This window comes from Pseudogymnoascus destructans (genome assembly GCF_001641265.1).
Source record: "Pseudogymnoascus destructans isolate 20631-21 unplaced genomic scaffold scaffold_1, whole genome shotgun sequence".
Classification (NCBI taxonomy): Eukaryota; Fungi; Ascomycota; class Leotiomycetes; order Thelebolales; family Thelebolaceae; genus Pseudogymnoascus; species Pseudogymnoascus destructans.
The window spans coordinates 1,215,500-1,228,159 of NW_020167520.1; the positions used below are offsets into that span (position 1 = coordinate 1,215,500).

General features: G+C 47.7%; 6 protein-coding genes across 6 annotated transcripts; 3 read left to right on the top strand and 3 right to left on the bottom strand.

The window, feature by feature from the left end:
* The first annotated feature begins 318 nt into the window (after nt 1–318).
* Nucleotides 319–1,534, top strand: VC83_00307 (uncharacterized protein). The gene is made up of 3 exons (XM_024464001.1): nt 319–705; nt 761–1,037; nt 1,095–1,534. Exons 1-3 carry the CDS (start codon nt 441–443, stop codon nt 1,210–1,212), a joined length of 660 nt encoding a protein of 219 aa, XP_024328679.1. The 5' UTR covers nt 319–440; the 3' UTR covers nt 1,213–1,534.
* A 619-nt stretch (nt 1,535–2,153) lies between these two features.
* Nucleotides 2,154–2,380, top strand: VC83_00308 (uncharacterized protein; the record flags this gene model as incomplete). The annotated part of the gene is made up of 2 exons (XM_024464002.1): nt 2,154–2,211; nt 2,235–2,380. The coding sequence occupies 2 exons, from the start codon at nt 2,154–2,156 to the stop codon at nt 2,378–2,380; spliced, it is 204 nt and encodes a 67-aa protein (XP_024328673.1).
* Nucleotides 2,381–2,510: 130 nt separating this feature from the next.
* On the bottom strand, nt 2,511–4,269 carry VC83_00309 (uncharacterized protein). Its single transcript, XM_024464003.1, has 4 exons — nt 3,984–4,269; nt 3,738–3,937; nt 3,469–3,684; nt 2,511–3,406 (listed from the first exon to the last, which is right to left on the bottom strand). Exons 1-4 carry the CDS (start codon nt 4,142–4,144, stop codon nt 3,342–3,344), a joined length of 642 nt encoding a protein of 213 aa, XP_024328674.1. The 5' UTR covers nt 4,145–4,269; the 3' UTR covers nt 2,511–3,341.
* Nucleotides 4,270–4,340: 71 nt separating this feature from the next.
* On the top strand, nt 4,341–5,889 carry VC83_00310 (uncharacterized protein). Its single transcript, XM_024464004.1, has one exon. The coding sequence runs from the start codon at nt 4,831–4,833 to the stop codon at nt 5,869–5,871; it is 1,041 nt and encodes a 346-aa protein (XP_024328376.1). The 5' UTR covers nt 4,341–4,830; the 3' UTR covers nt 5,872–5,889.
* Nucleotides 5,890–6,336: 447 nt separating this feature from the next.
* On the bottom strand, nt 6,337–6,863 carry VC83_00311 (uncharacterized protein; the record flags this gene model as incomplete). The annotated part of the gene is made up of 2 exons (XM_024464005.1): nt 6,337–6,533; nt 6,800–6,863. The coding sequence occupies 2 exons, from the start codon at nt 6,861–6,863 to the stop codon at nt 6,337–6,339; spliced, it is 261 nt and encodes an 86-aa protein (XP_024328375.1).
* Nucleotides 6,864–12,054: 5,191 nt separating this feature from the next.
* Nucleotides 12,055–12,558, bottom strand: VC83_00312 (uncharacterized protein; the record flags this gene model as incomplete). The annotated part of the gene is made up of 1 exon (XM_024464006.1): nt 12,055–12,558. The coding sequence occupies one exon, from the start codon at nt 12,556–12,558 to the stop codon at nt 12,055–12,057; it is 504 nt and encodes a 167-aa protein (XP_024328378.1).
* Nucleotides 12,559–12,660: the final 102 nt, after the last annotated feature.

The following is a 12,660-nucleotide window of genomic DNA, read 5'->3' on the forward strand; positions in this document are numbered from 1 at the left end:
TCCTGCCTTCATTGAAGCAGTTTTGATAGTCTCTATCTATCCACTCGTCCCAGTCTCTAGGGCTTGTGAGGACCACCCCCGCCTTCTGTAGGGTCGCCATAATGATGGTTTTTTCGACTCCTAGGAGGGGTATTAGGTCCGTACGGGTTTCTATAGGCTTCAAAATGCGTCTTGGAGTTGCTCCGGGCTCATAACTGTTGAGTAATCTGTGTATTGTTCTGTCTAATTGTAGCTGCCTGAAATTACGGTGAAGTTGAGTTGGGTCACGTGACCGTATTACAACACTATCCATCGTGTTATCGAGATTTTACTGTATACATACCTGCCAAGGCACATAGGGAGCTACCGGCTTGTACTGTTAATCCCGATGCTGGCCCCGCACCAAGTCGGATCCACGGCCGACAGACCAAAAGCAAAATTCCTGCATTCCAGGGTGTCTCATGACGTATCGTGCCGCGCAAGAAGAATATATTAATTCTTTGAAAGCCGCCCGCCCCGCCTCTTGTTTCCTTCACCTCTCACTCACCGCAGCGTCATTTAAAGCGACCGACCCAAAGCGACACCTTTCAGAACATCACATCACATCACATCTCGCAGTTCTTCGCGACACACTCGTAACCATGGCTTTAGCTGAGACACTCCTCCTCCCTGTGCGCGCCGTCCAGGCGCTGTTCGCGATTATTGTCCTGGGCCTGTTGGTAGATGGTGAGTAACAGAATCACATGCGACAACCCTCTTACAATGCGCTGACATGTTGCAGTCACAACCAACTGGTATGCCACATCTGAAGTCAACTTTCTCATATTCGCATCCGTCTGGACCCTCCTCGCCGTCGCCTACCTCGTCATCGCCCCCCTCACCTTCGCCACCGCAGCGCACAAGTACGCCGTCCTCGTCGCCGAGTCGCTGACGATGCTCTTTTGGTTCGCTGGTTTCATCGCGCTCGCCGACCTGCTTGGCAAGGTCGGGTGCACTTCGAGACAGGGGAAGTGGTGTGGGGAGTCGATCGCGGGTACTGTCTTCGCTGCCTTTGAGTGGTAAGTTGATCTGACGAACTCGATTATGGATTTGCGCTGACTAGGTGATTTTTGCAGGCTGCTGTTCCTTGGAACCACGGCCTTGGCCGCGTTGCACGTCTGGCGCACACGTGGCGGCAGCTCTGAGCCAGCACATGCTATGAAGGTCCAGCCAACGCCATACCAAGGCGCATAGAGCGTTGTTCAACAATGACTTGGCCTGGTGAAGCGGATGGAAGATTTTCTTTTCGCTCCTGTTTGGCTTCTATCAATAGTGGGCGCAGTGGACGCCGTGGATGTTTTCATGATACCCGCTCGAATGCTTTTCCATATTTATGGGATGGAGTTGTTTGCTTTTCGGAGGGAATTAATAGTAATTATCGAGGGTCGTGGTTATCAGTTTCATACCAATTTTTAGCAAATACAGTTCTACGCCAGCTTGTTGCAGCATCCCTAAGATGAATATTACATAGTTGAGTAGGGAAAGATTTTCAGAATAGCATGCTTTTATAAAGAGAATTAACTGTTTTATATTATTCAGCTTTAGAAGTCGATTTTGTTCTGTTGCATCCGACTGTGAGTGCGACCAAGGTATCTTTACATAGTAACGTATATGTGGGGATACATCCCAGACGACAAGGTGGAACAAGTCGCCAAGATACACAGCCAATTTAGTATGTATTTAGATCATTTTTTTACTATCCTACGGGCCTACGTATTCTACTTATAGGCCTCGGGGGAAGCTCCGAAACCCTGACAAACTGAGGGCTCTTCAGCTTCAGCTGTGATGGAATTCGGTGGCCGCATCAGGCCTACTCGTGTACACCACCCTTCGGTTTCAGGGCCAATAGCCCATCGTATCCCAGCGCCCGAATCCTTCTCCCTCCAACAGGATTGCCACGACTTCATTTCTAGGACATATCCCCTCCGAATATAAACTTTGGGAGGTGGACAATATCTAGGTTTTTGGGACGGACACACAGTGTAGTTTGTGACCTTCTGGAGCCGCCAGAGTCGGGGTCTCGATAACTGTTGTGAATAACCTCCATCTCGTTTTTTTTTATTCGAGCGGCGTAGGTCCACGGAAGCTGCAACTCTACCTTGACATATCCCTAGCCTTGCCACGATGCGACCGCTATGGCTTCTCGCATTACCGTTGATCAGGTCGCTGCTCAGAGCTCCTCTTCGCCAGAGAGTGAGAGCATACTCATCATCAAGCCTCGATTACACAACAGGCCTTTGTTCCACAGCAGGCTCCAGTATCACCGCAGGCTTCAGTAGCACAGCAAGTCCCTGTGCCACAAGCAAACCCAGTGCCACAAGCTCTACTCGGTGGTTTGTCCACCTACGAGCGAAGCGAGTAGGTGGCGAAAGCGAGTTGGGTATGCGAAAGCGAGTTTGGGTATGCATCAATACGATGTATATATATATGAATCAACGAGGTAATAGCGTAGTATTGATAGATAACTACCTGAACAATATAAAATTAACAGAGCTATTTTCACTATCTAAACTTTGTACCGACTCATTTTCATCTTCGTCGTCGCCACTCTTGTATGCCTTATACTGTAAGACCACTACAAGCGACTTCAAACCATTTGCTTTACGGTCTGCAACACGCTTACGCTCTGCTTTGCGGTCTTCAATTGCAGACCGCTTAGCCATATTTAGTAGCTGTTTTGCTACCTGAGCTGACTCTCGTAACTTTTTCGCATCCGCCTTTGCCCTTGCCTTTGCTTCCTTCTCTTCTCTTTTTGCACGTGCTTCATGAGCATATAGTTGACCACCACTCTGTAAGCTTTTCCGTGCCCGAGCCTTTGCCTCCCTTTGTTGAAATGTGCGGAGAGCAACAATATCAAGCTCTGTCTTATACAATTCTGCTCGGTGTAAAACCATTGTAGCCCCACGTGCAAAAGCTTCAAATCCATGCCGAGATGGAGAGCTAAAAACCTGTTCAGCTTTCCTTTGCCAATGCTCAACCCCTTGTACTGTCTGCCTACTCGTTTTAGGTGTCATTGTAGTATTGTATGCAATAGGATCTTCATACTCTGGAGTTTCGTTCCTAGCATCCTTTAGTTTATCAATAACTAATGCTGGATTGTATGGCCAAAGTCCAGCTTCCCTCCACCCTGACTGTATAGTCTTTACAGTCAATGACTGGTTGCAAATATGTGATAGATCAGACAGGAATGTTCGAAGTTTATACTCATAATCAAAACTCCGGACTGCTTTATCAAGAGCCTTTTGATGGAAGTGCTTGCACTGTTGGAAAACTTTAACATCAAGCGGCTGAAGCAGATGTGTTGTATGAGGTGGAAGCGCACATCATCTCTGGTGCCAACCTTGTGAATTCCCAGCTATGGGGGCAGGTTGCGGAGCTTGCAGGTTGTCTTTTCATTGTCAGTTATGCCAAAATAGTCACTGCGTTGGCTACCGATAAATGCTTGCATACCTCGTGGAATTATGTGACTTAACTGATCATTAAGATAGCTTATATTATTTGATTGATCGAGACTAGGCTGGTGCGAAGATGGTCCTGCGCTAAACAATTGAAGTTGAAACGAAGCAGTAACAATTTCTGCTTCCATGTCCGACTGGGTAGTCGTGGCTTCAACGTCTAGATCGACGGTTTCCGCCTCCGTCCTGATGCTGGTTTCTGAGGTGTTCCCTGTAGCCGATTAGCCAATGTGATCAAGTGAATCTACATAAAGATAATCTTGCCATCTGCGGGAGTTGCCGCGGGCTCGGTGTTGCTGCGAATACCATGCCAACGCGGACTCTGCTGGGAGTCTTCCTTGGAAAGTAACCATTGAGTTTCAAGAGATGAGAGTCGGACGCACATCTGTAACTTTTGTAGAGGATACAGAACCGACGAGTCATGTAACCCCAGGATGACACAAATCTTGTCATATCCGAGCTCACTGTGTTCCTATGTCAGCTGTAGCACCTACTGGAGAGAACACATACTTAGCTTTCCATGCATGTAATGCACTACTAATGTATAAAGCTGGATGGAATATATGTGAGCAAAGCGATGATGAAGGCTCTCCGCCATCTATGATATTGTGGGCAACGCCATCTACTATTTTCACCAATGACTTGTTAGGAATCGATCTGATAGAGCTCATTTTATCGTTTCGAACTGGAACAAAGTAGCTGCATCAAATAATAGATTATAGCGCTTACTAGCGCAAGCCTCGTACACCAAGGCAGCTTTCGGGCCCCAGTTTGACCAGAGCTTGTTAACTATCGCGTTTGTCATCGCAGCACTGAAGACCCACCGACGTATGGTATTTACACTCGCCGAAGCGGTTTTTGTCTCCACTGACGCTTGTGGACGCAATGTGACCATCAGTGAATCTGATGCTTCTGAGCGCAGTTTATCTAGCAGTTTATGCACACATGCTGCGACAAATGAGCGCTTCCACGCCATCGCCCGCACCTCCCGTACCATGTTTAGCGGCTCCCAGTGAACGTTCTCGAAGCGTAAAAGTCTTTCCTCAAAGCTGGCATCATCTCCCTCGAGCCAATCAGTACAGTAATCAGGTATAGCTGGATCTCCAGCGCAAGCAGGAAGAATAAGTTCCTTGCTTGTCTTTCCTAGTTCCTTCGCAGGGTGCCTTTTCGCAAGATCACTCAGCCCTTTTCGAATTGTGTTCGTAATATTTTTAATAGCCATTTCTTCAATTTCTTCCACAATACCAGGATTTAATATATACTTACCTGCCGAATACCGAATTGAATGCGGCTCTACCAATGACCCAAGTACCATCTGCGCCACTGCCGTCCTGTCACAAGAAGCTCATTAACGCCGATGCAAACTGAACAAAGTGCTGGTATAAATGGTGTCGCACCTCAGCAGTCAGGTGCTGCTCAGGCCAAGGCAGCTGCGGCGAAAGATGTTGGGTCAATCGACTTATCGACGACGATGGTCCCATGCAGCACGGCCCTGTCAGTCCCTCAAAGGCTCGCCATATCAATACAGCCTCCAGAAGCCACCCGGCCGGGAATAGAACTATTCCCCCCCATCAAGGTACGGTTGTTGCAGCCCGAGGACATGCCAAACGTCTGGGCCACCGTGATGCTGCTCAACAATGGTACAGATGTTACATATCAGCTCGGGGGAGAACTCTATCAGTCTCCCAGTGATGATGGAACCTTTTGTTTCCCTGGGCTGACAATCCTTAACGAAGGAATGTATTGCCTTAGGATATTGCTATATCATATGGATATCGACTCTTTCCCTAAAGGTATTGCTCAGGTCGGGTGCGTGGATAGCAATGATATCATTATAGCACCTCGACCTAACTTCACGACAATCTTTGGATCCATTGGGGATGTTACAACTGCTCAAGTCTCTGTCGCACAACCACTATTGTGGCAAACAGTGGATGCCAACACGTGCATAGACGATCACACTGGTTACTTTCCAAACTTGAAAATCCATGCAAGTTCATCTGTTATAATTAAGGAGCGGATCGAGTATCCGAAGATCGAGTATCCGAAGTATATGGTATTTATACCAGTTTTCAATTTCATGCTGGAAACTGCAAATTTGGAACATGGACTCTACAACTTCGGAGATGGGTTGTTTCGGGATGAGGACGGTGTATGGTTTGATGATGGGAAGGTTGAACGGGCTGAAGGCCTAGATGAGTCAATTTGGCTTGGTGAAGATGGGGAAATGTATCGCAAAAGGACAGATGGTGTGTTTAACGGCTTATTTGTGGGGTTGGAGAGAAGGGTGGCGATGGTAGTGGATGGCGACAATAGTGTCATCTGTATTGCGCATAATGTTTTGATTGAACTGAGAGAGGAGTATAATCCAACGGCATGGGACGAGAAGGATAAATGAGAGAATAAAGGGCGGATGGTACGATTCTTACTGGTAGTTCCTTACTGCCTTAAATCACAATTCATAATTTACCTGCGACCATTTGGCAATGTGGACTGTTGGGTGATATATCACAGTGAGGGGATAAGAATTGTATCCAAGGCAGCGGGTCATTGAACAGGTTTCTTGGCTGCATCCTTTGGTATCGCAGGTAAATATCATCATGCTTGCTCAACTTGGTGAGCGGGGAAAGCAGTATCATTGCTGCTCTTCCCTCTAATCCTCCTTCGACCATTGCGATGGAACGGTCAAAACGTATGTTTGAAACAATTAGATAATGGGCGAGCTGTACCGTAGCACCCATATGAGGGAAAGTAAAATAAACACGTAGTCAAAATTCTGTGACATCTTCGCCCGAGCAGCATAGCGGTGGCAGAGTGGTAGTCGCGATATCTGCTCCACCTTCACAACCCCCTCCCGCAAAGCTCACTCCAACACCTCCACCCTCCACCACGTTTCAATCCTCGTTGGGCCGGCGGCACGCTTGCGGCCACGGCCGGACTTAGCGGCGCGGAGGAGGCGGACGCAGGCGCGGATAACGGACGAGACGGCAGACGGCGCGGACGAGACTGACGCGGGGGCGGAGAAGGCAGGCGCGGGTGCGGATGGGGACGCCGATTGATCTATGGAGCTGTTAGTATCTATATACTCGAACGGAGGGGTGTTACTTACTTGCGGAGGCAAGATTGAAGGGGGCCAACTGGGTGGTCGCGGAGGACCAGGTTTATATCTATTCACGGTGTCGCGTGACTGTCACCTGTCTGTATATTTCGGAGATGCCGGTGCCAGTCTACAATACTCATTGCTTGTAAGCTGTGATGCAAGCTCCACTGGAAGAACGTCTGCCGTAATCAATTAAAATAATTAGAAGAGAAGGATATTAATATACCACAGGCGAGCTGATTAGCGGCTTCGACACTAAAAGCCCCCGCGGCACCAGGGGAGGCGGCCATCGTGAGGTCGTCGTCCACAAGCTCCACAGTTCTTCATATCGACTAACCTCGCATCATGTCTTCCACCCGACCCTTATCTGTGAACGCCACTTCTGCCGCTTGGCAGGCTGTGGCTCTTCGTCGTCCTTAGCATTCCTGTCGTCCCATCGGGTGTGTTATTTCTGCCTTTAATGTCGATATCGCTCTGACGTCTTCCATCCCATGACGCCCTCCCTTCTCAGTTCAACGAAACGGACCCCTGTCTCGTCTCCTCTATCCCGCAGTAATCAATTCCGCTTGATCGGATTCCTAATCAAATTCAGGATAGGGCGGCTCATCGGAAGGATATTCCTTGTGTCCTCGATCAGGTGGTTCCATTCTAGCTGAACTATGCAGTATGAGCCTGAGCCTGACTTCCCCTACAGCCAATGGCCCTCTCTAGCTCAACATTCGTTCAGCTCGTCATTGCGGCTCTTCTCCAGCTAAACGGTACGGTATGAGTCGGAGCCTGACCTCTCCTCCAGCCAATGACCCCGTCCAGCTCAGCAGGGCATTCGTTGCATCCTTGATCAGCTCGTCATTTCCGGCCCTCATCCAGCTGAACTGTGCAGTATGAGTCGGAGCCTGACCTCTCCTCCAGCCAATGACTTCCTCCAGCTCAGCAGGTCATTCGTTGCATCCTTGATCAGCTCGTCATTCCGGCCCTCATCCAGCTGAACTGTGCAGTATGAGTCGGAGCCTGACCTCCTCCAGCCAATGACTTCCCCCAGCTCAGCAGGGCATTCGTTGCATCCTTGATCAGCTCGTCATTCCGGCCCTCATCCAGCAGAACTGTGCAGTACGAGTCGGAGCCTGACCTCTCCTCCAGCCAATGGCCCCGTCCAGCTCAACAGGATAGTCGTTGCATCCTTGACCAGCTTGTCATGCGACCCTTCTCCAGCTGAATCATGCAGCTGGAGCCTGACCTCTTGCAGAAAATCTCTAGCTCGGAAATACTTTTTGTCTTGTCCAGCTGAATATCATGCAGCTATGGGCCTGAGACTGGCCCTTTTATTGATGGGGATTCAGCGCCTCTCCAGGTGCGGGTGTGTTTTCGCCGGCGTTGGTTTCGACGGATTGGAGGGTCATGTTTACTCCTTCGCAGCTTCGTCATTCAGCCTCGACGAGGAGTTCAGCTCCCGCACTCCTCCATCCCGTTTCGGAAGTCACGATGACGGCATCTCACTGACTCCGCTCTAACCAATGCCATATTGCAAATTCCAACAATTTACCGTCGATCTCTGGTAGCTCGAATAGCTTCAGGATGTCAGCGCGTTTTGAAGCAGCTTGCTATCATGAATTTGAATCGTATTGCTTGAGTGACTGTCCATGTGCTGTGGAAAGAAAGCACTTAAAGCACTTAATAGCGTTGAGTATGGTATTTCTTATGTGTAAGTGGAACGGCAAATATTGGTCGTTCAGAGCTGTCATTGTAAGCGATGCAGAACTGGCCCAAAAGGAAATTGTTCCTTACTGTTTCCAATTTTGGCGGGCAGCAAATACAGTCGAGGAGCCTAAACTGGCGGTTCTCCGCGCTAATGCGGACCAGTGGCTCAGCCGAACTCAGGCTTGCTCAGGCTTGCTCAGTCACAGGTCAATCTAGCTCACCCCCAGCTCAGGTTAAAGCAGCAACAGCTCAGGTCCAAAGACGGAAGTGGAAATTGGCCATGTCGAGATTCCGGTAGTAGATATCCTGCTCTAAGATTCCGTATTTTGCAACTGTGTTTCGTACGAGGGAGAACCACCCTTCAATTATCTTCGGATCTTCACATTTTGCTCGTTTATAATCGTACTTCTGACTAAACTTTGCTTTGATTTCCGTACGACGCTTAATGAAGTTGGTAGTCCAGTTCTTCCCAACAGGGCTCTCGCCTCGTTCAGAGAGTAGAAGGTCTGCCATTTCTTGCACAGCTTGCGGCCGGGGTGGGAATCCACGTGAATCTAGGTCGATGATGTACTGAACAAGAGCTGACTCTTCGTATGGAGTCAAATTCTGTGATTTGGAAATATAATTGCGTCAGGAAGTCATTCCTTCAATTCTGATGCAGTGTTGTTCAAGGGATATCGTACGATGCTGCAGCTACTCGAACACTATGAAACTGGCCTTGGTTAATTGCACTAATAGCCAATAGTATTCTATCCTCCTGATTAGAGGATTTGCTTGTGTTGTTGGTTGCGGCATGTTGACTTTTGTCAGGTTGACGCGTTTTGGTGTTTTGGTGGCCCACTCACTTGTGTGGCCCACTCGCTTGTGAAATACGTTATATAGTAACAATTACTCGGTGTTCCACCCACTCGCTTCGCTCGTAGGTGGCGACAGCAAGATGTGCGTACACCGCTATTTTGATATATAGAAAAAATAATAGTATTCTTCATAACGTAGTATCTACAATGCCTCAAAATAACGATCCTACTATGATTGCTCGCCTTAATGAGGCCCAACAGTTCTTCTTAAAACAACCAAGTACATATACAATTGCTTGGGTTGCAAATAAATTCAATGTCAACCGTGAGACACTCCGACGTCGTATTACGAGTACTACGTCTCCTCAATTACCCCACGGAGGTAGCAATCGAGTCTTATCTCAATCGCAAGAGACCGCGGTCTGTCAATTCATATACGACCAACTTGAGCGCGGGGTCCCTGCCAACCGATCTATGATACTACGGGCAGTTGCAGACTTACGACCTAATCGTACGATACCATCACAACGGTGGCTACAACGCTTTCTAAAAGCACACCCCGAATTTCATACAATTCACACGAAGACGTTAAATACACATCGGAAGCAAGCACAAAAGAAAGAGGTGTTTGAGGAATTCTTTCTCACATATAACGCCCTTATTACAAAACATAACATTAAGCCATATAATTTATGGAATGTTGATGAGACAGGCTATATGATTGGGTGTTATAAGTCTACGGCTGTTATTGTACCAATCGGTGTAAAGCAGTGGACTGTTGATAATCCTGAGAATCGGCTCTCTGTTACTGTAATTGAGGCAGTAAATGCAAGTGGTGCTGCACTTGCAGAAGCTATCATTATCCCTGGCAAACTTCATATGGATTCATGGTACAATGATGACCTTGAGCCAAATGCTCTCATTATTGTAAATGAGAGCGGGTATTCAAACGACGACATTGCAATCCAATACCTTATGCATTTTATCCAACTATCTGCAGAGCATATGGCACCAGATGATACTCGCCTCTTATTACTTGACGGCCATGACTCTCATAAAACAGAGCGCTTTCTTACATTAGCAGAAGAGCATAACATTGTTATTTGCTGCCTTCCTGCTCATACAACACATCTATTACAACCTCTTGATGTAGCGGTTTTTAAGCAGTGCAAACACTTTCATCAAAAGGCACTTGATCAAGCAGTACGTAGCTACGACTATGAGTATAAGCTACGTACGTTCCTTTCAGACCTCCCGCAAATCCGACGGCAATCTCTAACTGTCCGTACAATTCAATCTGGTTGGAGAAATACAGGACTATATCCATATAATCCTCCACTTGTAATTGACAAGATACAAGAGACTCGGAATCAAACACCTGATTATGAGCCATTTGCTTCATATAATATTATCTCAACACCGAAAACAACTATGCAAAGTGTGCAAGCGGTTGAACATTGGCAGAAGAGAGCAGAGGAAGCTTTCTCATCGCCTTCAAGAGAAGGGTTTCAATCATTTGCACGTGGAACTACAGTTGTTCTACACCGGGCAGAGCTCTATAAGACCGAGCTAGATATTATGACTCTACGTGCAGTAGAGCAGAAGGCAGCAAAGGCAAGGGCACGGAAATCACTACAGAAAGGAGGGCAGTTATATGCATCAGATGCACGGAAAATGCGGGAAGAGAAGAAAGCAAAGTTGCAAGCAAAAGCAGACGCAAGAGCAGCAAGGGAATCGGACCAAGTAGTAAAGCAGCTACAAGCGCAAGCACGTAAAATCGAAATTGAAGAGCGTAAGGTTGAGAGGAAGCGGGTAGCAGAGCGGAAGAAGGAAGGGTTGAAATCAAAAGTGATCATTTTACGGTATAGTAAGGATCAAAGTGATAGTAGCAATAGTGGCAGTAGCGATAGTGATAGTAGTTCTATTGATTTTATGTTTTAATTATATAGTTATATAGTTGATATATAAGGCGTCTTTTTCTTCGTTTTATGTGTCGCACATCTTGCTGTCGCACGCACAACTTGCTGTCGCCACCTACGAGCGAAGCGAGTGGGTGGAACACCGAGTATAGTAATTGCCAACTACCAACTTATCTGACTAAATTACTTGTAAAATATCCACTTAAAATGTTAAGGCGCAAATACCCCCACACGTGATTTATAGGCATGCCAAACCCCGTGACCGGTCTGCTAAGAAACCGGTAGGGGACGGTAGGGTTGGAAGACCATGGTCCGGTCTGGTCCAGGGGAACCGGTGGTCTAGGTTCCCCATGACGCACCCTAATAATATTGAGTTCATTATTCCCCTTGAGCGTTTGAGTCATGATGGTAACAAGAGTTATACTGCATCAGTATAGTTAGAATGGTCGTTGGTGTAGTGCCCAACTCCTGTGCAAGCGGGCTGAGCGACCTCGATCTTCTCTGGCCAGATCCGAAGAACCCTGCAGCCCTATCGATTTTAACTTTGTCTCGGGGATCGGAACATCGAAATGAAGTCGCAGAAAACTGATCTAACGCGCCGGTGAATAGATATTGCTACTTATGTTGAGAGTGGGTTGGTGCCTTTTGTTTTACCAAGGGCTGTCCTGAACACAAACTTCCGATTTCGTTGAATCGCGTCCAATGTCCAGGTCTTGTTTTCATAATGCCTCACATTAGGTTCAGACGACATATAAAAACTCATTCATCTTCTGACGGCAAAGACGTGCCAGATCGACCGGGGAGTAGTAACGTGGTTACCGGCCATAACCACGCTGAGCCTTGTCGTAGCTTGTTCTATCCGCTCGTATATAATAGCTTCACAAATATTCTCGCCATCATCCCAGTCAAAACGGCCCTGTGTGTAATCATGCAAGAGGGTTTTCCCCTGTGTGCTCCCAAGCTTCCACCGTTCGTGCAATTCCATGCCATGGTGCGCGTTAACGATAATGAATATCACTTCTAAGCCGCGGAACCATTCAAACATCTCTTCGAGCGCGCCGGGCATTCTCTCAAGCAGCGCCTCGGGCACGGCATGAACCAGCAATCCGCCCAAAGAGATCTGGCTCAGCTAACCGATTGTAGGGCTCGACAAAAAAGTCGGCAAAATTGCTAAGCGCCACATATAGTGTGTCTTGCTCGTTGTCAAATAGGCGCCCAAAAACAAGTCGCTGCTCCTCCGTGTAAAAGATTATCCTGACTCCCTGTCTATGGGCCCAGGCTAGGGCGGCGCCAGGAGCTTCACGGTTGACAAAATACACCGGTACCTCAATTGGGATAGGATCTAATAAAGCAGGGTTGAATTCTAACCGTATATTGTCAGTGTTGGCAATATATCCCTCGTCGGATTCCGACAGGTCTATCGGGTGCCAACATCCATCTATGTACGGGAACAAGGCTGGCCTGTCCTTCTCAAGCAAGGCATCATTCCATATCTGATTGCGCAGTTCTGGAGGGAGCTCTGAGAAGCGAGGAAATGTGAAGGGATCAGTTGCTGCTATGGTCGTTGACGACATTGTTCTTATATAAAGTTATGTACCGAACCCAAGAAGGGACGCAGGGAGCTGCGACGGCTTAAGCTGTCCCCTTGTCTTTGATTTTGAGATAACGTTTGACTG